This window comes from Parus major, chromosome 17, assembly GCF_001522545.3.
Source record: "Parus major isolate Abel chromosome 17, Parus_major1.1, whole genome shotgun sequence".
NCBI lineage: Eukaryota > Metazoa > Chordata > Aves > Passeriformes > Paridae > Parus > Parus major.
This window is the reverse complement of record NC_031785.1, coordinates 5,153,299-5,178,174: the sequence shown is the minus strand read 5'-3', so window position 1 is coordinate 5,178,174 and position 24,876 is coordinate 5,153,299. Positions and strand designations below refer to the sequence as shown.

Below are 24,876 nucleotides of genomic sequence, written 5' to 3'. Positions count from 1 at the left end.
CCGCGGGGCTGTGCGGAGGGAGGGCGGCCGGGCCGCGCCGGGGATGATGCAGCAGCGGCGGCCGCGGGCGCTCCGGCCCGGATCCTGCCGTGCCCCGGCGCTGGGGCGGCCCTGCACCCCCGGGGCCTGGTGCCCATCCCCGGAGCGGGACCGTGCGGCTTTAGGTCGTTTCTGTTCATCCCCCCTGGTGTCCGGCAGCTGTAGCGTCTGTCGGGAGAGGACTTGAATTTTGGGGGTCTGCTGCACTTGAGTGACATAGCAAGCAAAGGGGTTTTTTGCCTGAAAGCTAAATCTCTAGGTGAGTCGGGTTGTGACCTTCCATAATAAATCAGTGTTCAGACCTGCTCTCCTTTGCATGTTGCACATGAACCTGCTTTTCCCATACCTGGTGCAGCTGTGAGCCAGGAGCACCTGCTCTCTGCTTCTGCCTTGTCATTAGGGCACTTTGCTTAATATTTATTTCTTCAGTACCTCAAGTATAAAATGTCTCCGCGCACAACTGCAGATACTTCTTGTTCTTGGTAGGTTATGCAAGACCAGACCTGGTAGTTGTTTTGCAGATGAACAGAGCAAAGATTTCTTTTATTTATGCAGTTGCTCTGAAGAATGTCAGCCGGCACAGATCCGAAACTCTTGACAGCTGGCTCTAGCTTTCGTACCAAAACACACAGTTGTTTTAAGGAAGAAAAACAACCAACGAAGAGCTAGAAATGTGTTCCTGTAGAAGGCAGAGAGGTTGGGTTTGGCAGCAGTTGAAGCGACTGAAAGTAGGTTGCAGTTACAGAGGAATTGTTCTGACATGTTCATGTACTGTTCTCCCTCAGTGGTGCTTGAGAAAGACAGGATGAAGGACTTGTTTTAGGGTAACTTCTTTTCCCATCATACATAGTACATTTTGACAAGCACAGTTCAGCTCTCTGGCACTGCTTTTATGAAATTTCTGGTTTCCTGAGCAGAATTAGAGCTGCGTGTGCCAGCTGGAGCTCTTAGGGCAGAGTTGTGGGAAGGCAGAAGTTGAATATTTCCTTCTGAACAGTCGTGAACCTTTTTCGGGTGTGTGTGGTCAGGGCTGAGAGGCAAAAATGAGGTTTTCCCTGCATTGTTCAGAAAGGGAAGCCTCGTGTAGGAAGATCAGCACCCCAGAACTGGAAAGTCTAAAGGCGTGGTTTTAATTTTGAGGAGAGGGGTGGTCCCGTGAAATGCACTGAAATCATCCACCTCCAGAAGTCTTCTTAACAAAGTATGCTTCAAACCAGTTCCCAGTTAGCTTAAACTGGTGAAGATATGGGGTCTGAAATAAATTTTAAAATAGTATTTTTTTAATTAGATTTTCTGGGGAACATCTGGGAGAGAGATAAGAAATCAAGGATGGTGACATAGCAAATGTAGCATTGGTATTTATTTTTTTTTTAATTGGACCAGCTGATGCATTTGGAGAAAGGGGTCTGTTTTGGTGAAGGAACTCAGAGCCTGAAATGTCCCAGTTTTATGTGTTAGTCAAAGCTACTGTGCTCTTGTCATTTGTCTTTTAAATCAACATGTGTTACATGGTGCTGTGTTACTTCTCTGTGAAGCTGTATGAAATTGCTCTGTTGTTTGTTAAGCTTCTCTTCACGGGTTATGAGATCCAGGTCAGCACCCCTGCGGTGTCTTCTACCAAGCACATATGATTTCTTCTCCCTTTGCTCCTCCCATCAATTTATTCAGTTCTAAAGAGTGCTGGGAAAATGTAAAATTATCATTGAGGTTTATCTTCTGCCAAGACAAGGTGCTAGGCAAGCTTTTCCACTCCCAAGATAAGTGTTACTGATATGGCCTACTCGTTTATAATTATTTTTTTCTTCTCTCCCTTCTGTCAGTGATTCAGACCACGTAACACTGAGGATGTTTCAAATGTCCTCAAAATGTGAAAAAAACCCAGAGTATAGCAACCATGCTGCTGCTGGGGTCCTTAACATCAAGTTCATCAGATTTTTCCACTTTGTTGCAATGATGTGAGCTCTTCACATCTGCTTCATTTCCAGCCAACTGTAATATTTTGGATCCTTGTCTGTGCTATTAATATCACTTATCTTCTTTTCTATTTTTTTAACAGCCATGAGCAAGGTTATTTAAACCATGCTTAAGAAGCACAAACTCTCTTCATTTTTTCTTATTGGCTGCATGTTACTGAGACGTGTTTAAAGTCTTTTACATATCCATGGACCACCATGAAAGTGTTTATTGTGTTCATAAGCTATGAAATCATCTGTTCTTGTGGTGCTTGGATGTATCAGCTGGGTGGAACAGTGTGTTGTTATGCTTTGTACAGACTTCAAGTTATGTGGCTCATACTGTTAAAAATCTACCCATGAAATGGTAAATTCCTCAGAGACTGAAGCCTGCTTATCAGTGTTACAGTTCACTTAAGTCTATTTCCCTCTTGCCCAGCTTCATTTAGAACCAATCATAATTTTTATGTTTGATGAAGTGGTGTAACAACGAAATGTTAGGTTCAGATCAGCACAGTGGGGTGCATGGAGCTCACAGACACCACAGGCTAAGTACCAGTGTCATAGGCTGCACCACCTTTCACTTTTCATCAGAGTGTCATGCAAATGAGCTAATTAGATTTGTATCTTTGCAGTTGAAGCTGTGCCTGTGTGCCAGTGCCTCCCAGCATTTCTGGGAAGGCACATTCCATGATATGGACCATTAGCTTTATTTGTTTCACTCTCCTCCCCATGGCTTTGTGCCTTCCCTGTAGTACCACAATGCAGCCACTCAGCAGTGGGGACAGACTGTGCCAGCTTTTGGGGCTCAGGGTTTATATTTGTTTCAGTCTTTGAACCTTAAAGATATGGAACTCTAATATGCAAAACATGCCCAGATATCTTCTTACAGTCATGAGAGCAAATCTGACATGTACTGAAAGGAGCCATCCTTTTTTGTCCTAGGAAACCCTCCTCACATGAGTGTTGGTGAAAATGGGGGATACAAGGGACATGTGTCCTCACCTGGATTCCATAGGAGAAGTGACCAGGGATGATCTGCTGCTCAAATCCAAGGTACAGGGTTGTGGCTCACAGTCCTTTCCCTTTTAGCTGTTGTGCATGATTTTGCATGTTTGCTTTTGAAGAAAACACTGCCTATCTCCAGAAAGAAACTCTCCTTCCCCCACTGATGTACCCACATAAAATCACCCTTTGTGACCCCACAAATTTATCATAGTCATTTTGTCCTGCTTGAATGTGTCACTTAGCTAAAGTGGTTCAGTTGTGTATTTGATTGGAAGTGTGGTGTTTAGAAATGAAATACTGTGAGCTGAATGTTGGGCTGTTTCATGAAGAAATTTCTCACTCTTCAAGGATTTGGTTACTTTAAAACCAACCAAGCAAACAAACCTTCTTTTCTCATGAATATGCAGGGGACTTGCCAGTCTTGTGGAGCTGTGGGACCAAACCTCTGGGCTTGTCTTCAGGTAAAAATGGCTTGTTTGTGTGCATGATGTGGTGGTTTCACTTGAGTAGCATTTATACTGAAAAAAGGGTGGGGAACAAAGGGGTTCACAGTAGAACTACACTGTGTTTTTTGATGGATTCCGAGGAGGAGATTCTCTAGGTGAAAGGGTAACACTGTCACAATCTGACAAGATGTAGCAGTTCACTCCCTGTAGGGGATTGTCCTTGCTATTCCCAGTAGGAATGGATAAATTCCCTAGTGTTGGTTGTTGGCTGGGTGTTGCCTCTGCTGGCACCGGTGGAGGAGCTGCAGGGTGACACCTTGGAAGTGAGGAGGGAGGGAATGCCATGGGACATGCAGGCAGGCAGGGACTGTTTATTTTTACACTGGAATGCCCAGGCTTGAGGCTGCTCAGGTGAGATCCCTGTTGGAGCAATGGCCTTGGAACAGAGACTTTTCCTTGGTACAAACTTGGTTCCAGGTTTTCTTTCTTAAATCACTTCTAAATTTCCATCAGTTCTAAATTTCCATCTTGTTTTGGGCCCTGAATAAAAAACAGGTTAGAAAACTGGCAAGATAATCCTAAAGTTGCTGCTGCTGTTGTCACTGGAGTTACAGACTGTTTTCTAAAGAGTCTAACTTGATGTTAAAGTGCTTTGGCTCTTTTCCCTCTCTAGATTGGTTGTCCTTACGTTGGTTGTGGGGAGTCCTTTGCTGACCACAGCACACTTCATGCACAGGTGAGTTTTTCTCTGTTCCCTACATTTAAACAGACAGAATTGGATTTTCCCATGTTCTGGTAGTCCTGTGCTGCAGCTCAAGCCAGCTGCCAGAGGAGATCTGTTGTTTCATTTTTAATTTCTAGGCCAAGAAGCACAACCTGACAGTGAACCTGACCACGTTCCGTGTGTGGTGCTATGCCTGTGAGAAGGAGGTGTTCCTGGAGCAGCGCCTGGCAGCTCAGCCGCCCTCACCCCCCATCAAGTTCCCTGAGCCGGTGGGTCTGTGTCACACAGGGCAGGCCTCAGTGCTTGGCAAGGCTTTGTTCACCTGGTGTAAAATTAAAGTGATTTCTGCCGTGGTACAGCATTTGCTGTGATGGGATACCTTCACTGAGAGTGGCTGCCTGTAGCCAGAGGACCAATAGCCCTGACTTAGAGTCTCCCAGCAAAAAGATGAATGACTTAGGGGTAGGAACTAGATGATCTTTGCGGTCTCTTCCAACCTAAACCATTCTATGATGCTATGATTCTGTGACTTGAATATCCATTCTGACTTTATTTTTAACCTTTCCAGTGGGTTATCTGCATGTGAGAAGTACCTGTCTGTCACATTTTAATTTCCAATGCATGGCTCATGGAAATTTCAGCTGTCAGACCAGAAACACCATGTACTCTTGACACTGCTGCTCACTCATGATGTCTCTTATCATGTGTGCTGGAGGCAGTAATGGCACTATTTCCACTCCCTGCTGCCTCAGTGAGAAGGATGGACAGTACAACCTGTTCTTCCTTCTCCTTCTACTTTTCTTGAAGGCTGGCTTGATTTATGTAAGATAATATCTTTCAAAGCAGGCCTGTGACTGGTACTTATTTCTCTGTCTTTAATCTAGGATTCTCCTTTGCCTGCTCATCCTCTGAAAGCTGTTCCAATTGCAGTGGCTGATGAAGGTGAATCTGAATCAGAGGATGATGATTTGAAACCAAGAGGTAACTTTGCACTGAGTTGATGAAAGCACTGGCAGGGCAGTTCTGCAGTCTGTAGGACTTGCACTGAGAGGGTTCCTGGCAGCAGAATGTGAAGACTGCCTAGAAAGGGCTGAATTCCCTCTCCCTGGGGAGGAATATAGGAAGCACCACATCTGTAAAATGATTCATCCCTCTCTTGTTTGTGCTTTAGGCCTTACTGGAATGAAAAATCTTGGGAACTCCTGCTACATGAATGCAGCACTTCAGGCTCTGTCAAACTGGTAGGCATTAGGGCTTTCAGTGTTGTCTTAAATGGCTTCACTAAATACCAAAAATGTCATCTCTGATCAGAAACCTTCATGAGTCTTGCAAAGAGAAATTAGCCAGGCTGGGAACAGAAAAAAATTGTGTTTTTTTAAGGCAACAGAGGTGTTACAGTAGGAAATTGAGGGACAATCCAGCTCGTAGCTATGTACAAGACTCATGTTTAGATGAATGTTTGAAGCAAAACTTCGTAATTTCTAATGTAACAGATATTATTTATCCCAGTAATGCCACATCATGTCTCTTTATTCTCCTCACTGATATCATTCTAATAACCTATATCCTAAAATATTCTCTAGCCATCCTGCTGAAAATTAATTCCAGGATCTTTTCTGTACTGAGAACAGGTTCAGATCAGCCTTTTTCATTTGGTCCAAGTGAGGAGTCACATCTGTATCTAGAATCACTTCTTTCTTTGGTTTAAAATCAGTACCTCAAGCATGCTTTTGATAAGGCCTGCATGAAGTTTTGATAAATAAATAGAAACAGAGGAGAAATTTCTGTGGGCTGAATTCTTCTCTTCTTCCTTCTGTTGTAGCCCACCTCTCACACAGTTTTTCCTGGAATGTGGTGGACTGGTCCGTACGGATAAGAAACCTGCTCTGTGCAAAAGTTACCAGAAATTGGTGTCTGAGGTTTGGCACAAGAAACGGTGCGTGGTGACCCCTGATCTAACCTGGCCAGGTTTCAGAAGTGTGTTAGTTCTGAGAGCCAGCAGAGAGGAAATCTGATCCTCAGGGACAAGTGCATTGTCTGAGGCTGTGATTTCCCTCTCTGTGTGGATGGGGATGTGAGGATTCCCTGAGACCCAGGAAGTCCCATGTCCTGCTGGTGATGAAATGGGCACATTGATGTCTGTGAAAAGAAATTATTTCTAATTTACAGTTTTAAAAAGGAAGAGATTTTTAAAAATATAGTTCCCCTGTTGGCAGTGAAGAAAACATGATGGAGTAAGGGAATACCTGGGGCTCTCTCCAAGTATTTTACATGGACTTGAGTGACCAACACTTAAATTGCACTGCTCTTGATTACCAGGGCAATAGATGATTTGGATAGAAAAAGTGATTTTACTGAATGGAGTGGAAAATGCAGGTGACATTTTGGGAAATGTTTGCTATTGGTCCAAATTCTAGACCAGTTCAAAGGGCAGTGCAAAATTATGTAGCTCTGTGTAAATCTAAAGATGTCTTTGTGCAATAAATTAAACCCCATCAAAACAGGAATTTAAATGGCATTGCATGTTTTCCTCAAGTTCATTATTAACAAGGAATAAGTAAGATATGGAGCAAGGTGAACTGTGTCTTTGTGGAGGAGGAGGCTGGCTTTCAAGAAATATCATGTCATTTTAACATTGATTAGATTTACCTCATTTACTGGGTGGTCAGCCTGGCCAGATTTTGAGACAGACAAGGTGCTGGAAAATTAAACAAAGTAACTAATTGCTAAACTCTGCTCTGGAAAGAATTTTCCACTTTCCACACTGTCTCTTGGTATGTTTGTCACCCAGCTCATGCAGAAATCTCTGCCCAGGCTTTGCAGGTGCATAATTATCTTTTGTCCTCTTTAACTGCACATCACACCCTCTGTTATGGCCTGTTAGACAAACTGGCTCCAGGCCTGATAAGCAAACTGACTTTTTCTTTTTTCCATGTCTAAACAGCCCGAGTTATGTTGTTCCAAGCAGTCTATCCCATGGAATCAAGCTTGTCAATCCCATGTTTCGAGGCTATGCACAGCAGGTGAGGCCTGAAAAACCCATGCCATTATTCCAAATGTGGTGGGAATTTAATTCTTGCAGTGGTGGTGCTTGTGTTCAGAAAAAAGAGCTTGATCTCGGGGGTCATGGCCTTTCTGTGTCAATGTCAGTGATCTGATAGAGCATTTGGGTGGGATTTGGGAGGTCTAGAGACTTTTCCAGGCTTGTTTCTGGCTTCTTGGTACCAAATCAGTTCATTTTCTCATGTCAGCTTGCTCACTTCTGAAATTATGGTGGTCAAATCCTTTATAAACAGCTTTGAGATCTATTGATATCTGCTCTATAGGAGTTTGGTATTATTTATTCATGTCAGAGCTGAGGAACCTGGATAAATCTGCACTAAAAAGTCAAAGATATGAATGTTCCATATTCTTTTTTTGGGGAATTACAGCAAAACTAAGTCTTATTTAAAGGAAGTATCCTTTTCCTTTGAAGTCTTTATCAGCATGGCTCTTCTCTTTGTTCTTTATAACAAAATGTAAACAGTGAACTATGGTTAGAAAATTTACTAGAGAAGTGACAATGCATCAAAACTGTGATAGTGACAAGAAATCAAAACAAAGAATAAAAATAATGATTAATGAAAGAACTCCTATATTTGTCTTTGATGTGAAATACATTGGATTGGAAAACTCTGATCTGAGGAGATAAATTTGAAAGGTAGGCAGGACAGGCTGAAAGCCAAACTTCATAAAACAACTGAAACGTAGTAATTAACTTCCTGCAGTTGTCAAAATACCAGGTTGCTTTCCATCAGCTCCTTTGAAGCCAATGTATCAGCTCCTTTACCATGTATTATGAATGTAGGAGCTTGCATCTAGACTGTATAGCTTTGGGTTTCTGTTTCCTCTGCCTGTTTATTAAAGATTTTAATCTGCCCTCTCTAAAAGGAGCAGAAGTCAGTGTTCCTAAGATGTTTGTGGGTAGGAGTCTGTTCTCCAGGGCCTGCTGTTTTCATCTGGTTCCTCCTTGCTTTTTCCCTGTTATCTGTGGCAAACCCCTGATAAATGCACTCATGGTTTGCCTTCTACAGCTGTTCTCTGGCTTTTCTGGCTTTCAGCTGAAGATACTGTGATAAAAAAAAATTAGGCCTTTAATTATGTAGGAGTTAAAGCATTTCTGTAACAGACAGGCCCTTTGATGGCCCTGCTTTAGCTGGGTCTGTGTGTGCCACAGAGCAGGCTCACCTTTGTGGGCACTCTTGGAATCAGCTGTGAATGGAGCAATCTCCTCTTTTGTCCCTCTCATTTGCCCTGTTCCTGGCTGGATACTGACATGGAATCTTGTTTTTCAGGACACCCAGGAGTTCCTGCGGTGCCTGATGGATCAGCTCCATGAAGAATTGAAGGAACCCATTGTTGCAGAAACGAGGGATTTGGACACCAGTGACCAGGAGGACAAGCGGGAGGGTGACAGAAGCCCTTCAGAGGATGAGTTCCTCTCCTGTGACTCCAGCAGTGACAGGGGTGAAGGAGAGGGCCAGAGTCGGACCTCAGGGAGCATGGGCAGCAGCTCCCTGGCAGAGACAGAGCTGCTGATCCAGGATGAAGCAGGGAGAGGGATCTCAGAGAAAGAGAGGATGAAGGACAGAAAGTTCTCCTGCGGCCATCGGCGCAGCAACTCAGAGCAGGTGGATGAGGATGCAGATGTTGATACTACAATGATGTCAGTCGATGGCAGAGCCTCACCTGAGATGCTGCCAGCTCCCTGTCCTGCCAGCCCGTGTAGGACACCAGGTATACCCCTGTTCCAGTGGGGATATTTCCAGGAAGATGCGTTACCATCCTCCACAGGCACTGTGGTGTAGTGCAGTGGCAAACACATAACGCGCCTGTTCCTTCTCTGTGTTTCAAAAGATTTTGCATCCAAGGTTTTCCTCAGTCCCTGCCTTTGTGCACAGTTGCTTCTGTAAGGAAGTGTACTTGGTGAGCCAGAGAGGTGCTTAGCAAGGCTGTGAGCTGAGTAAAGGCACAGCAGTGACAGCTGCCTCTGCCAAGCCTGCAAACACTGTATTGATGCTTTTTAAGAAAAAAGGTTTGGTATGTGTATGTCTCTATTTGATACACTGGCCTGGGGAAATATTAACTGTGGAGAAGTCATGGCAGAAGGTATTTGCTAATGTTGGACTGTGGACTTTAGGGAGAGAAAAGGGAGAGGCACAGTTTGAGCATTTCTGTGTCTCAGAAAAAAGAAAAGAGCAGCAGTGTGGAGTCACCTCAAGCTGAACATACCCGATCTTTCAACGCTTCTTTATGTAAGAGTCTTACTCTGCCAGCTGGCACTGAAGGCAGCAATGCTGTCTGTGTGGATTAGGGCTACAGGAGCAAGCTGCAAAAACTAATTAGTCATAAGTGTGAAAAAATGGCAGGTTTTTTGGGGGGTTTTTTAGTATGTAATTATTAGCTGTTAGGTACAGCTCCGTATGCACTCTCACCCACAACTGAGGGAGCTGTGTCTGTCAGCCTGTGCAAGCAGAACAGTTAATGGACACTGAACTGTGCCTTTGGGAAAGATTCTGTGCTGGAACACTGAGCTAGGCTGACACAGATTACAGTGGAGTTGCCTTTCATAACTGGGTTTTTCACCAGTGCCCTTTTCCCTCCCCATTTTCCCAAACAGAACCTGACAATGATGCCTATGTGCGCTGCTCCTCGCGCCCTTGCAGTCCAGTCCATCATGAAATGCACTCCAAGCTCTCCAGCAGTCCTCCCCGCTCCAGTCCTGCCAGGCTTGGACCTTCCTACATACTCAAGAAAGGTATTGCAAAAAGGGATTGCTGGGAGGCAAAGGGGGAAGTATGTAGAGGAGGGGAGAGAATGAATCTGTCATGATTCTCGATTAACAGGTGTAAGAAGTGCTGGTTCCCCTGGACATCAGTGTGTTCCAAAATAGCATTTGGCAAAGACTACAGTAAACCTGCAGATAAAGTCAGGCTCTAGAACACAGTGATGTTCTAGAGTGTTCTGATGCTGGAGCCTGAAATGATCCATGTTTGTGTCTGTGTGCTGTGTTTGTCATTAATTGAATGGCTCTGAAGTCCCAGGCACAGGCTCTATCCCTTTTAGGGGAGTGTGGAGATACATAAACATTTGTCTGCCAGACTTGAATTTCATGGCATGTGGGCCAGAGAACTGTAAGATGCTGTTCCTGACAGAGCTTCCTTGGACATCTTGGGCTCACAGGAATTAGGGCTGCAGATGTCCCTGCAGTGCTGGAAGCACTGTCAGGCTGCAGAATGGAGCCTGGCTTATGTTGTTATCAAACTGGCCCCTTCATCCCAGAGCAAATTGCAAATCAAAATCCCTCAATGCTGCATAGTCTGCAAACACAATGGCTTGTGCTTGTACCACTGTCCCTCCAGCTGCTCCATGAGGACATTCTTTCTTCAGCCCCTTGGCTGAGGTCAGCACAGCCGCAGATGTTCTGGCTGCATGAAAACCACTCTGTTTGCCTGCACGTGTGTGTGGGGACAGGGTTTGTTGTTAAACAAAACCTTGCATTTGGCCAGTCCCTGCTGTGGAGAGTCCTCTCTAGTGCAGGACACTTGGGAAACACGTGGTAAATGTCAGAGGGGAAAAAAAAAAGGACAAAGTACAGAGGCAGGTTGGGGGGAGAGGAAGTGAAATGCAAAGCCTGGAGCAAAATGTCACAAGACTTCAGAAAACCAGCGACTGTCTGTGGCAGGGCTGGGCTTCTAAACATGTAAAAGGCTGGAAACAGGAGTTCCAGTAGAACAATTTCTGCCTCCTGGGAGCCACTAGTGTTGGTTCAGTTGGCTGCCTCTCCCTTGTACCACGCACAGCAGCAGAGTCCTCCATGTCTCTTCACAACTTGCCTCATCATGTCCCTGGAATGGGGTCTGAACATCAGGACAATGTTTGTCCCACGTTCTTACATGTTTGTGTGGCTCTGTGGACATGTGAGACTGAGAGGGCCATTCCTTGTTTTCCAGCCCAGATGCAGGCTTCTGGGAAAAAGAAGAAAGAGCTCCGTTACCGCAGTGTGATTTCTGACATCTTTGATGGCTCCATCCTCAGCCTGGTGCAGTGCCTCACCTGCGACAGAGTGAGTGTCCTGGGCCCTCCCAGTCACCCAGCACAGGCTTTGTGCTTGTAGAGCTCTTCCCAGGGAATGGTGCTGCTCTGCCCAAACCCTGTGGGATGCAGTGCCTGCTAACATGGTGATAGGTGATGGCAGGGGAGGCGTGAGAATCTGCCATGCCAAGGAGATGTGTTTCTGTGTTTGCTGATCTGTGTTACTGAGCTGACCCAGCAGTATCACATTCACATTAGAAAACTGAGTCCAGTGCTACAAAACTCATGACAGAAGTCAGTGCTGACAGCAGGGAAGAATAATTAGCCACAGGGCTAATTCCTGCTGCCAGCTCAGGTTTCTAGCCTAATGTTTCTAGCTTCAATGCAAGCAGTGATAAAAGGTGATGAAGGTCAGGTGCCAGCTCCATTACACACACAGGAAACCCAGACCTCTTCCTCTTGCATATTTCCAGGTTTCTACAACAGTGGAGACGTTCCAGGACCTGTCACTCCCAATCCCAGGGAAAGAGGACTTGGCCAAGCTGCACTCTGCCATCTACCAAAACGTGCCAGCCAAGACAGGGGCATGTGGGGACAACTATGCCTCACAAGGCTGGATTGCTTTCATCATGGAGTACATCCGGAGGTGTGTTCCCTCTGCAGGACCCCTGTTTTCTAGGATTTGCCCTGCAGTGCTGGAAGTGCTGCCCCTAACCAGTGGTGTTAACATTGGGATGTCAATTGGAGCTATTCCTGGGAGGACAGTATGTGGTACCTCACAGGGGTTGGAGCCTTTTTGTGTGGACCAGTTGTTAATGCTCCTCTAAATCTCTCACACACCTTGAGAGCTCTTGTGCAGCCAATCATCCCTCACTGCTGCCTCAGAATTGCACTCCAGAGCAAATAATTCCTGGTGTAGTTTTCCAGACAATTTCCAGTTTGAGTAGGAACATCAGCTGAAAGCAGTTGTGCTTTCCCTGCTCCCCTGGGATGTGGGATGAGCTTAGGACCTACAGCTAGAAGGAAATTTATCATCCACTTGGGGTTTTGTGTGCCAAAGGATTCAGCTATTTTATTTATAACTTTTAACCCCTCTTCCTCTGCAGATTTGTGGTGTCCTGTATCCCTAGCTGGTTTTGGGGTCCTGTGGTGACACTGGAGGATTGCCTTGCTGCCTTTTTTGCAGCAGATGAGTTGAAGGGTGAGTTTTCTCAGCGGGATCTGACAGCATGGGGGAGCATTCCATATGCATTCTGAAGGCAGGTTAAATCTCCTAGAAATCCTGCCTTGGTGTGTCAGTAGAGACTGGCAGTGCCAAAAGTTGGCAGCTCAGCATCTCTGAGCAGGAGGGAACTTTTCTACCTACTCAGGGGTGGGAAATCTGGGTGAGAGTGTCCTCAGTGAGGAGCAGGCAGAGCTGTTGGTTGGTTGAGTGCTGTGGCTCCTCAGTTTCTTCACTTTCTCATCCTACCTGCTAATTCACTGCATCCCTTTCTTACCTATACTTACTGAGAGGAATTGTTTTGATTTCTTCTCATCCTGGCCTGCCCAAAAGGCTCTTAATCTGCTTTCTCTGCACTGTCTGGAAATGTAGCCTTGTATGCTCTGAGCAGCTGCATAATGGCTGTCTCCTCTCTCTACAGGGGACAACATGTACAGCTGTGAACGGTGTAAGAAGTAAGTTTGCTTTATCTGTATTATGTTGCATGTCTGCAGTTTTATTTCTGGAATTTTATTTCTCTGTACTGCTGTCAGATATTTTCCTGTGTCCTCTGCCTGGACAATTCTCCTGGAATTCAGGATTTGTCTTGGATTCCAAAATGAGCAAGACCCAGCTATGCCTTTGCTGTAGAGAGTCCTCAGAGCTCGTTTCTTTTCCTCCCTCAGGCTGCGGAATGGAGTAAAGTACTGCAAAGTCCTCCGGCTCCCAGAGGTGGGTAAAAGCACCTTGTTCCCTAATTCTCTTCTAGCAGCCACTGAGGAGGTCAGGAGGCCAGAAGTAGAATAGAACCAGCCATTTTTTTGGTGGCAAAGTCCTGTATTTAGATCAGAAGAGATTTTCTTAGTCTAAGCTGATGAGTTAGCAGGATTCATGAGAAACAGGCAAAGAACTCCTGCAAAGATCAGACTCACAGAGATGTGCTGTGCTCTGAGAGCTCCCATGGCAAAACTGCCCTTTGGTGTCCTCTGTCCTCGGTCTTTTAGATCCTTTGCATCCACTTGAAACGGTTCCGGCACGAGGTGATGTATTCCTTCAAGATCAACAGCCACGTCTCCTTCCCCTTGGAAGGGCTGGATCTGCGACCTTTCCTCGCCAAGGAGTGCGTGTCCCAGATCACCACCTACGACCTCCTGTCTGTCATCTGTCACCACGGCACAGCTGGCAGTAAGTCCTTCTGTGGGAGAGGAGCAGGAGGGGAGGAGTGTGCTCAGGATAGCCAACAGCTCTGCTGGGCCAAAGGGTGGCATAAGACCCCCTCCATTCTCAGCCTGAGCAGCCTCTGCCCTTTGGAAAGTGAACTGAGCAGCTTCTGACAGATCCCCTGCAGCTCTTTCAGCCTCCCCACATGCTTGGCTCAAACCCTTTCCCGCTGTTTAGTCTTGCTGAGAGGCTCTTCCAAGGAAGGCAAATCAGGGTGACAGTGCCAGGCTCTGCTGCTCCAGCAAAGCTTGCCTGAACAGGAATTATCCTTTTTTTTTTTAATCTCTCTGTTCTGTGCCAGCAGCTAATCCTGTTTGTGCTGCTGACATTATCCCAGGCCTGCCTTCTGTCTGCACTGCAGATCCCAGCAGTGCTGTACTTTCTGTTCCAGGTGGCCACTACATTGCCTACTGCCAGAATGTGATCAATGGCCAGTGGTACGAGTTTGATGACCAGTATGTCACCGAGGTCCACGAGACTGTGGTGCAGAATGCAGAAGCATATGTGCTGTTCTACAGGTGAGCTGTGCCCTCAGCCCCTTTCTGGGTACAGAACACCTGGAAATGCATTTCCAAATGCAGTTCTCCTTTCCCTGCTCCAGGAAAAGCAGTGAGGAGGCTGTGCGAGAGCGTCAGAAGGTCGTGTCCCTGGCCAGCATGAAGGAGCACAGTTTGCTCCAGTTCTACATCTCTCGAGAGTGGCTCAATAAATTCAACACCTTTGCTGAGCCTGGGCCCATCACCAACCACACCTTTCTGTGCTCCCATGGAGGTAAGGCTGCTGGACCTTGGAGCAGCACCTTTGATGCTTCCTGGTGCATTAACAAATGCAGGAAAAAGCTCCAGCTGCCATCCTGATACAGGGAAGCTGCAGTGGGATCCTCTTTGGGAGAAACTCCAGCCTGCTCAGGGAGGGATGAGACAATTACCCATTGTGCTGCTGGTTGGAGGCCTGGGGGGATGTTAAGTGCTGGGAAACAACAGTTTTCAGTTCTCTGTTTTTAAAAACAAACCTGTAGAAAGCAGATAGGGCAGGGTTTATCTGTGTTACCCTGTCAGCAGGGGTGGCCCTCAGGGTTTGTTTGGAGAAGGGAGCTGATACCACATCTGACTCTGCTGCTGTTTCTTCAGCCAAGCTGGGGAGCACTGAATGTTTGTAAATCTCTCTTCTAAATTGGAAATTAAGCACTTGATTAGAATTTGGGGCTGTGGATTGAGAAACCTCCACAGTAAATGAACTTATGACTGTCTTCCATTAGCAAAGGATGCAGATTCTGGAATCAGAGTTCTCAGAAAGGAAAATCTGCCTTTTTATTTGTGTCTGTTGTACACAGTAATAATGAGATCCCTGATTAACTCTTCCACTTGCCTTTCCTCCACAGGGATCCCACCTAATAAATACCATTACATTGATGACCTAGTTGTGATTCTGCCCCAAAATGTGTGGGAATATCTCTACAACAGGTGAATATGGCCATCCCATTCTTTCTCCCAGTATTTGTAAAGTGTCCTGATCTAAGCCAGGATGAGCTGTATCAGTGCCTGTCCCAAGAGGACAGCAAGAGATAAGCCAGAAGAACAAAAGTGTGGCTGAGTAAAGGCAGCTCTGTGCCCTCAGCTGCAGATGCACCTCCCTCACCAGTGTCTGGAGTAGTGTAAAAATCCCTGGCTGTAGGATGCAGGGCTGGGAAGAGTTTCCATTCTGCTGCAGTTCTCCATTCCCCTCCTCTCCCTGTGCCCAGGTTTGGGGGTGGCCCTGCAGTGAACCATCTGTACGTGTGCTCCATTTGCCAAGTGGAGATCGAAGCCCTCGCCAAGCGCAGGAGGATCGAAATCGACACCTTCATCAAGGTTGGCATGGGAAGCACCTGGGAGCAAGGCAAAGGGCAGGGCTGGGAAATGGAGACCTGAAAACTCCTGCCTGTTATCCACAACGTGATCTACAGCATGGCCAGGAGATTGGCCTGGGGGTTCCCAGTGCAGAGAGGCAGCTGAGGCATGAGAATGCTGTGCAGACAGAAAGTGTGAAACCATCCTTAGCTTGTGCCTGCCCTGGTGAGCAGGAACAGGCTGTGAGGAAGAAATGACATGGGGTTCTTCTGGAGAATGGCAAGGCTGCCTTACATTTAATGGAAGGGGCCCCCCAAGATCTCAGGAGTGACTAAGTCCTTCCTGTATCTCTGTTGCTGCCCTCCCAGCTGAACAAGGCTTTCCAGGCAGAGGAGTCTCCAAGTGTCATCTACTGTATCAGCATGCAGTGGTTCCGGGAGTGGGAGGCCTTTGTCAAGGGCAAGGATAACGGTAAGGATCAGACACTGGGGGGTTGTTGGGGGAAATGGGGGATGGAAATGAGTCCATTTGCTGAGCACTGCCTCTGGCTGGGGTGACAAGGCTGGGCAGGGTTCAGGCACCACCTTCCTGCAGCTCTCCAGGACAAAAATGACATCAGTTAGGAAAGCATCTGAATCTGGAGGCAGCAAGGAAATCAGATGTTTTTTGACATGTTTGTTCTCCTGCAGAGCCCCCTGGACCAATTGACAACACCAAGATTGCCCTCACAAAACCAGGTGGCCACGTGCAAGTCAAGCAGGGTAAGGCTGGTGTTTGCTGCCTATGGTGCTCCTAAAAGTTAAAGGAGACTGTTCCACTGGATTTGGCTGTGCATAATGAAGTCACAGAGCGAGATGGGTTGCAGAGGATGACAGTTCTCTGCCCAGCCCCTGCCCTGAGTGAGCCAGTTCTCCAGTGGCAGCTCCTGCATGACCAGATGGCTGCTGTGACTGGTTCTGCAGATCCCCAGCTCCTGCCTTGCTGCTTCCCAGGCCCCTTCCACCATTCCCCTTTGTGCTGGAGCTTTGACTTTGTGTTGCTTTTGATGTGGTCTTCACTCAGCATCTGTTGTGGTCCAGCTCCCAAAGTTAAAACAGCCTCAGATTGTGCCTGGCAAGGTTCAGATTGGCTATTAGGAAAAATTTTTATATGGAAAGGGCTGTCAGGGTTTGGAACAGGCTGCCCAGGGCAGTGGTGGAGTCACCACCCCTGGAGGGATTTAAAAGATGTGTAGATGTGGACCACGGATTAATGGAGAACACACTGGTGCTTCCAGCAGGAGGTGGCACTGCAGGGGCTTTGTGGAGGGACCATGGGTGTCTCCTCCTCTGGCACAGGCCTGTTGGGGGAGCTGTTTGGGGGTGAAATCCTGGCGTTGTGGTGCCCTGACCTTCCCCTGCTGCTGCAGGCGGTCAGTGCTGTTGTTCCTTCCAGGTGCTGACTACGGGCAGATCTCCGAGGAGACGTGGGTTTATTTAAGCACCCTGTACGGAGGGGGCCCCGAGATTGCCATCAGACAGAACGTGGCCCAGGTGCAGGAGCTGGAGAACCTCCATGGGGAGCAGAAGATTGAAGCAGAGACACGAGCAGTGTGATCTGTGCTGATGGGGCAGGGCAGGGACGGCACAGGTACCTCCGTGGGGGACGGGAGGCTGGGAATCCTGAGGGGTTGATCATCCTCTGTTGTCTGGGACTCAAGGTGTGTGCAGCTCCCCCACCACTCCCGGGGCAGGCAGGCTTCCTCCTCCTCCTTTCACGTGGCTCTGAGCACGGGCTGGTGCTGGGAGAGACTGGGACAAAGCTCTGCACCTCAGCTCTGGCTGAAGCCGTGGTCCGAGGCTGCAGCCACAGTCACAGGGTTGTCCTGACCTAAGCCCCCTCCCTTTCCTTACACCAAACCAGCACTCCCAGCTTGTCCCCAGTGCACTGAGCTCTGCTCCTTTGCAGGTTTTGCTTTTGGCACTTCTCTTTTTAATTCAAATGTGTAAAGATAATGAGACATTATTTATGTTTCCAGCAGGCAGTGTTGCAACCAGAAAAACCTGTTTTTGAGTCTGAGTAAAGCCACGAGGTCTCCCTGTGGTTTTTTGCTGGTGGTGTTGTCACAAATTCCTACTTTTGCTCTTTGTCAAATTCTTGCAAATTCAGTTGCTATCAACTAAGAAATTTGGAAAGAAGCTATTCCCTTCTCCTTTCACTCCCAAAGCCACACCTTCATGGTCCTGCAGAATTTTATTTTCTCCTTGTGTTTGAGCTCCTATGTTCAGCACATTTTTGGACAACAAAGCTGGAAGGCAAATCCTCCTTCCCAAAGCCTTCCTCAGACTTACCCTGCCACGAGCCTGTGTCTGTCTCCCCTCAGCTGGTGAGGAGCTGAGGGGGGTGAAACTGAGGAGGAGCCCTTTGTTCACACTGAGGGCCCCAGAGCCCCTTCAGAGGGGTCACCTGGGGCTGGGGAGAGCCTGGCTGAGCAGGGCCCAGGATGGTGAAGCAGCTTTTTAGGAATGAGCTCTTTCTGCAAACAAACCCCCACCTGTGTGCTGAGGTCATTGCAGATGTCCTGTGTGTGTGCAGTAGTGGCTCACTTAGTGAATTTGCTCCCAGATCTACTGTCACCAATGCACCAGAGACAGGAATGAGGGAAAAAAAGGCCAAACCCCACCTTTTTCAGCAGGGCTTTTCTAACATGTTTTTTGTTCTTGCAGCAAGGCAAGAGTTTAATCTTTGCAAGCCTCTGAGTGCAGTTTAATGGAGGCAGAGCAGGCAGAGCTGCCTCCCAGGGCCTGAGGAGCCAAACTGTGCTCATGGTGTGGGTGATGCCACAGCACCAGGTCTGGCCTTAGTGGTGCCAGACTCTGCATGGAGCTGGGACCTCCTGAGCTCCTCACGAAAAATGGGAAGAAGGGAGGGAGGGAAAGGCTGCTCCTTGACTTAGAGATAGAAGGGGGTAGGATGGGAGAATTTGAGAAGAAAATGTGGCCTTCATGTTATTTATTTTTATTTTTTTTTTAGATCAGATGTTTGTTGCATAAAGCAACTTCTTTAAAAATTGTCTGTAATTGATTCAGCATGTTAATTTTACAATCCTGTTCATGGGATGCTTGTTTAGACCCAGCCAGATCCTAGGGGAGGTCAGAGAATGAGCCACTGTTGAGATCCTCATTGTTCCAAGCTGTCTTTATTCCCCACTGCAGCAGCCCTGCAGGGATCTGCTGCAGGGATCTGCTGCAGAGCCTGCAGGGCTGCATGTCCACGTTGTCTGTGTTCAGAGGGTGCTGTACAGACTGTAATGACACTCCTGTGCTTCAGTGTTAGACCTTGTGCTGAAAGTGGTACAATAAATACATGTGCATTCAACAAGGCCTGTCTTGCCTGGTGAGAGGGGCTCACAGCTCCAGGGAGCAGGGTGGGGAAGGAAGAAAAAATAAAAATAAATATAAAATAAAATCCAAACTTCCTGCTGATTAGAGGCTGTGTGGGGACAGATCCTTCTGGGCAGCAGCAAGAGGAGCCAGAGCCACTGAACCATCCTGTGCCCATTCAGAGGGCACCTGCCCCTTCAGTCTGTCTCTGCTCACAGACCTCCCTTCACCTTTCATTAACCCCATTTCACATGAGGGGGTCTGGGTGTGCTACTCAGTGACAATATTGTTATCCTGGAAGTAACTTGCAAGGGAAGGAGCTGAAGTTTCATTGAGCTGTTCCAGGATTCTACAAGAGTTTCCTGTCACTGTTCCATGGCCAAATATCCCTGCTGGTCCATTCCCCTCCCTTGGTTACACACATCAGCAGCCTGTTCCCCAGGGAACACCAGGCTCTGGGCACTGGGAATTAACAGAGTTTCTAAAGCAGCCTGAGGGATTCCCTGCCTGAGTGAGTGATGCAGCCTCAGCTGGAGCTTGAAATGTTTGAAGAAGCAGAACTAGAGCTGGGTAATAAGAATGTGCAGTTTGTTCTTGAGCAGCTTGGAGTCAACTGTCCAAACTTGGATCTTACAAACAAATCTCTTCCCTGGGCAACTGAACAGCTCCAAACCTTCCCAGAGATACCAAGAACTGCCCTCCCCAGGGAGGGGCTGCTCAGGGTCCAGACAAACAGCTCCAGGGCTGCTCTGGAAAAGCCCTGGCTCTGCTCTGGGTCAAGCACTCGAGGGTTAGTTCTGCATCCCGATTTCATCTGAGATCCAGCTGCAGACTTGCTTTCCTCCAGCTCCACTGGAGGCAGCCCTGACATTTCTGAGCACACCTCAGACACAGCTCTGGGAGCCAGTGCCAATGCTGAACTCTTACCAGTTCTCTTTGCAAATAATTTTCCCCATTTTTTTGTCAGGTCCCTTTGCCAGTTGCAAAACAGGAGAGCTGAGAGAACTGTTCATGCAGTGGGGACTGATGGAGCAAAGCTCAGTATTAGATTTTCTGCTCCCTCCCCTCAGTTCTCCAGGAGTTCAGTTCTTGTGTGCTGCTCCTGTTCCTGGAGCAGAGCCATTGCTCTGTTGTAACTCTGACACAAACACTCCATACAAAAACCTTATTTCATTTTCTGCTCCCTTTTTGCTCAGCTCTACACCCCCAGCTCTCCCTCACCCCTTCAGTTGTGCTGTTTCTATTTAAAGTCAGCAGTGCTGATTCTGTGAAAGATAAATCCAAGTCAGAGCCAGAGGAACACCCCCTCCTATTCATTATTGCCCAAAACCAAAGACCAGCAGCCTGTCAGAAACAGCCCTGATCTGTCCTGAACTGACAGGGATGTTAATTACTGCTGGCAAAGAACAACTGAAATGCTTTTGAAGAAATGTAGCAGCTTGACTGTATTAAACAAAAATAATCTCTAAATTATTTCTCAGATTAAAGTCCCACTTGGATGAATAGTCACCTACTGAGTGGGAAAACTGCAAATCTTCTTGGCTGTTGGATGGGCTTTGCAGTGACCTGGACCAAGGGGTGATGGAGAAGCTGGCCAAGAGCTGGGGGCTTTTCTCTCAGCTAGAGACACACACACATTATTCACAACCCTGCACACCAGAATGGGATTGTACACCTCAGCCAAAGTTACAGAAACGTGCCTGGTTTTTGGATTATTTGGTGCAGGCAGGCATTGCTGTGTGGGACACACCTCACATCCACACATCCCTGCACAAACCCATTCCTTACCAGGCTTGCAACAGCCTGAGTTTTAATATAAAACCAATCAACATCACAAACATCTGCCAGGACTTCCAGCTAAAGCAGAGCATTCACCACAGGCATTCCATGGTACAGCTCTCTCTTCAGATGGAATCTCTCCCCCAGGTTTCCAGTTCTCATGCTGAAAAATCACAAACCACCTGCCCTTCCCAACACCAACTCCAGCCACAACAGCCAATTTCTCTTTCTCCTGATGTGACCAAATTAAAACAAACAAACAAACAAACAAACAACCCAGCCACTTCTTTCTCTCTTCAGCACCAGCTGAAAAAGTCCAAGTTTGATAAAATCAAATCTCAAAGTGACCTGATGGGACCCAGCTCTGTGGGACAGTCAGAGCTACAGACAGAGCCAAATTATTACTTCTGAAAATTCCAGTAGAAAATGATATAAAATAAAAAACAAAACCAAAGCCAAGAATTACCACAAATGAAAACGTGTCCTCACTTTTCTGAAGAGAGAGCTAGGAGCAGCACTACACTGGGATGTGTTGATCCACTTGTTCCATGTGCATTTTACATCTGGAAGCAAAACCCAAATCCACCCCACAGTCAGAAAGAATAACGAGGAGTAAGAGAGCAGCTCTGGGGAGTTTTAGTCTGAATTTCTCTGTGGCTGAAGCAGCAGCCACAGCCAAATCCAAATTCCCACTCTCTGGACACATCTGTGGGGAGCAGCAGCTCCTGGAGAGCGACAGCTGCACCTCCACAGCCCCAAGAGCCCCAGCAAAGAGGCACCAACTTTTCTGTTGGGGAAAAAAAACCAACAAATCCATTTTTCTTCCTGTCTGGCTGATCAAAAGGGTCCAGTGAAACTGTATTTCTGGAATTAAATGTTTATTTAAATATGCAGATGATTTAGTTTCATTGCTACAAGGTCAATATTCGCTTTCAAATGGAAGCACTTTATTTGGTTGAATTCTGTCTCCAGAAATAAATGGGCAACACCAGAACCTTTTACATTGGCAATGAAATCACAACACTGAGATGCCACCGAGATCTCGAGATCAGTGCTCAAACACACATACACACACATATACAAATAAAAAAGTGCTTGACATCATCATGTTAAAATAGAATTTGGCTTCTTTTAGGTCTTCTGACGTTTCAGGCAGGAAAACAAAAAAACCAAAGAACAATATGCATCAAACTAAATGAACTTCTGAAAAATACTCAGCATTAAACACAACTTTGAGTATCAGTAAATATGTTTCTTCTCTATTTACAGGTGTTAAAGAAAGGGCATTAGAGACTTTTGCTGGGGATCATGAAATTTTGTAGGAGGTACAGTCCACGCTGCTGGGCAAGATTAGTAAATCCAAGCAGAGTTTTTATAAACCAGTCACATATTTAGTTCTTCAGCATTTGCCAAAGGTAAATTCTACAAAAATTATTCATTACCCTGAATAACAACAGCGGAATAAACGTGTGCAGACTATGAGATATGACTGTCACTATTTCTTAAATAAGTTTTAAGATGCAGGCTTTTGGGAACCACTTGCCAAGTTTATAAAAACTCCATACATGGTCTTTTAATAAAACTTCAGGAATCAATCAGTCAGCTAAAGCTAATGCTCCTTCTACAGCACAATTTAGAAACACAGACATTGCAATTGTTCCAATGTTCCACAGAGGCTGACAATAATATACTGTCCACCCAGATTAAATATAGAAAAGCAAACTTTGATCTAATTTTTACATAGATGGCACAACAATAGGTGAAAATGAATTCTTAGCTGCTGATTCAACAGTGCATTGGACACGAGAATAAAAATACTGCAGCTAAAAATATTGTAAGGATATTTTTGCACACCTGTTAATTGTTTAACCCTTTAGATCCCCTGCCAGGTGGAGACCACAAAGCCTTTGCACAAAGCCAGAGGTGCCAACCATGGGGATCCCATTCTGCTCTTGATCTGAAGCAGCAGCACTGATAAGGCAGTGATTTATGGATTCTGACCCTCCAGTGCTGCAGCAGAACAGCCCCAGCATTGGTGCTGCCTGTGCTCAGCACATTTGGGTTGGGTTTAAATCACAAACCTTCTGATGGTTCATGCTGGCATCTCTTAAGCACCATCACACAACAGCTACAGGATGAACTGTAGCACCAAGGGACTTTGTAAAAACAAAACTTGGCATCTTAAATGGAGAGAAAGGGACAGAATTATGAACACCACACATAGCCCAGCTCAAAATCACTTAATCCTCCATGGGGAAGGCCCAGGCCATCCCCAACACAGAGAATCTGAGAGTCTGGGATGTGTTTTGATGTGCTGACCCTGCAGGACAGCCCAGCAGGCAGCACAACAACACTCACCTGCCTGCACACAAACCCTGAGAGGTTTCATTTTGGGGTCACTGCCCATAGTGGCTTCCATGTAAAATTTCTCAGCTTGTGGGGATTGTACAGAATATTGTGGAGCTGGACTAGAGCCAGTAGATTCCCCAGACAAGGTCTGGACCCGTGAATAAATTTGGCCCTCAAGACCTATTTAGTAACAACTGACTCTTGCAGGGCTCAAACATGTCCATGACTAAAACCCAAGCAATGATAACAATTCAGGGAAAACCAAGTCAGGATATAGAAGTTTGTAGAAGTTTAGAGAGGAGATTGACTCCTTGTTGGGCAGTTTAAGTCCAGATCTGTGATTTTCAGAGATATTGTAGCTCTCTTACCACTGTATGACATGATAAAGTGCAGAATCACTTATCCTACTTCTGCTTCAAACCATGTGAGAACAGGGTGGTCACAATTCCTGTCTGGCTGCTGGGTCCAGGTCCAGTCCACGACAAGATGGGAGAAGGAACAGTGCAGTTTCTTTTTTTTTTCCTTTCCTCTTTTATTTATCTAAAAAAACTCTGTTATTTCAACATGAACTGATGAGAACGCACAGGAGATCATGCAAAAAGAGAAGGCAGGTCTGAAATGCTGAAAAACAAACCAACCAAAAGAAAACTGCAGAGAGATTAAACCACCAGCCACAAAATAACGTGACCCTGAGGAAGGTGGGCGCAGGCAAGGCAACAGGGCGAGCATGCAGGCTGAAACCAGAGCCAAACGAGGCCTGTGAGCAGCAACAAGGGCTGCCAACCAAAATGCCACTGTCTGTGTCTGTGTGTGTCTGTGTGTGTGTGAGGAACAGCAGGGACACAGGAGGGGGAAGACAGAACAAGCAGGAAAACAAGTACATACGTGAGCTTGAAGGGTTTCAGGAAACAGCAGGGTCAGAGGGGTTTAATACTTGGAATGAGCATCAGCCTGGATTTGAAAAAAGAGAAATAAAGGCTGACAAGTATTAGTGACCTTTTGGGGAAGGCAGAATGTTGAAAAATGCATGTGGATCAGATTTAATATTGACAAATTGAGAGCCCAGTCCAGCTACTATAACACTGTTCCCAGGGGAGGTTTTCCATCTCCTTTCCAGCTCTCTGGTGAGAGGACCCAGGTTTAGCACTAAAGGCACTGTGTGAAGTGCAGCTGGACCAGTGTGTACATCCAGATGGACTGAGGGACAAAGGGACAGAAGACAGACCAGAACATGCTTGGGACTCTCTGGCTACACCCTGCATCCAAGGGCAGCCAGCAGCTCTCTGACAGAAGTTGGGAGGGATTGGGCTGGGAGAAATGTGTGTTATGTTTGACAGAGGGGCTGTGCCAGGCTGACAGAAGAGTGGGAGAGGCTGATAAGGAATCTGAGCCACAGGTAGCATGCCATGGAAAAGAGCAAGCATCTGAATGGTACTGGGATGGAATTTAGGTCTGAATTTTTCAAGTGGGAACTCCAGACAAGACTGGGAGTCTGGCTTTCCATGGGTGTGTTTTAACTGCCTGCAGAGTAAACAGACCATTTTGATTCTCCTTCTGTGACAAGCTCGCCCCGAGGTTCTTGCACCAGCACAAACACCTTTAGGAATCTAAAACATAAGAAAGACAAAAAGAAAGAGACTGGATTAGAAAGAGGCTGGGGGAAATGGGGTCCCTTAAGAGCAGCTCTGCCTGCAGGAGATTAAAGGAAATAAAGCAATGAAGCATCTACTGGGTTACAGGGCTTAGGAAGGCTCCTGACTCAGACAGCAACCCTTCACCCTCAGCCCTTCCCTCCAGCCTGGGATGAGCATCACTGGGATTCTGCTGTGCTCTGGGAGTAAAGCACAGGAGCAGGACCCTACCAGCACCTGCTTCGTGCCACTGAGAACACA

The 24,876-nt window shown here is 46.7% G+C and overlaps 1 protein-coding gene across 3 annotated transcripts; it reads left to right on the top strand.

The window, feature by feature from the left end:
- The first annotated feature begins 88 nt into the window (after positions 1-88).
- Positions 89-18,854, top strand: USP20 (ubiquitin specific peptidase 20). 3 transcript variants are annotated; one of them, XM_015644708.3, is made up of 24 exons: positions 95-298; positions 2,937-3,047; positions 3,407-3,460; positions 4,119-4,181; positions 4,307-4,438; positions 5,054-5,150; positions 5,341-5,410; positions 5,992-6,105; positions 7,114-7,192; positions 8,504-8,945; positions 9,829-9,966; positions 11,162-11,274; positions 11,717-11,889; positions 12,350-12,444; positions 12,887-12,920; positions 13,131-13,176; positions 13,449-13,629; positions 14,057-14,183; positions 14,267-14,436; positions 15,047-15,128; positions 15,407-15,515; positions 15,863-15,965; positions 16,184-16,255; positions 16,929-18,854. In XM_015644708.3, the coding sequence occupies exons 2-24, from the start codon at positions 2,967-2,969 to the stop codon at positions 17,087-17,089; spliced, it is 2,736 nt and encodes a 911-aa protein (XP_015500194.1). In that variant the 5' UTR covers positions 95-298; positions 2,937-2,966; the 3' UTR covers positions 17,090-18,854. The 3 variants fall into 3 exon arrangements, with proteins under 3 accessions (XP_033374406.1, XP_015500194.1, XP_015500195.1); XM_033518515.1 differs by lacking the exons at positions 15,047-15,128; positions 15,863-15,965; positions 16,184-16,255; positions 16,929-18,854 and having other exon boundaries at positions 89-298; XM_015644709.2 differs by lacking the exons at positions 95-298; positions 2,937-3,047; positions 3,407-3,460; positions 4,119-4,181; positions 4,307-4,438 and adding an exon at positions 4,458-4,631.
- The last annotated feature ends 6,022 nt before the right edge of the window (positions 18,855-24,876 follow it).

Excerpts from the sequence above, each read along its gene's own strand:
- USP20 (XM_015644708.3), top strand. The coding sequence starts at position 2,967 with ATGGGGGATACAAGGGACATGTGTCCTCACCTGGATTCCATAGGAGAA. Across the intron at positions 4,182-4,306 it reads ACAGCACACTTCATGCACAG|GCCAAGAAGCACAACCTGAC; the intron begins GTGAGTTTTTCT and ends TTTAATTTCTAG. Across the intron at positions 4,439-5,053 it reads CCATCAAGTTCCCTGAGCCG|GATTCTCCTTTGCCTGCTCA; the intron begins GTGGGTCTGTGT and ends TCTTTAATCTAG.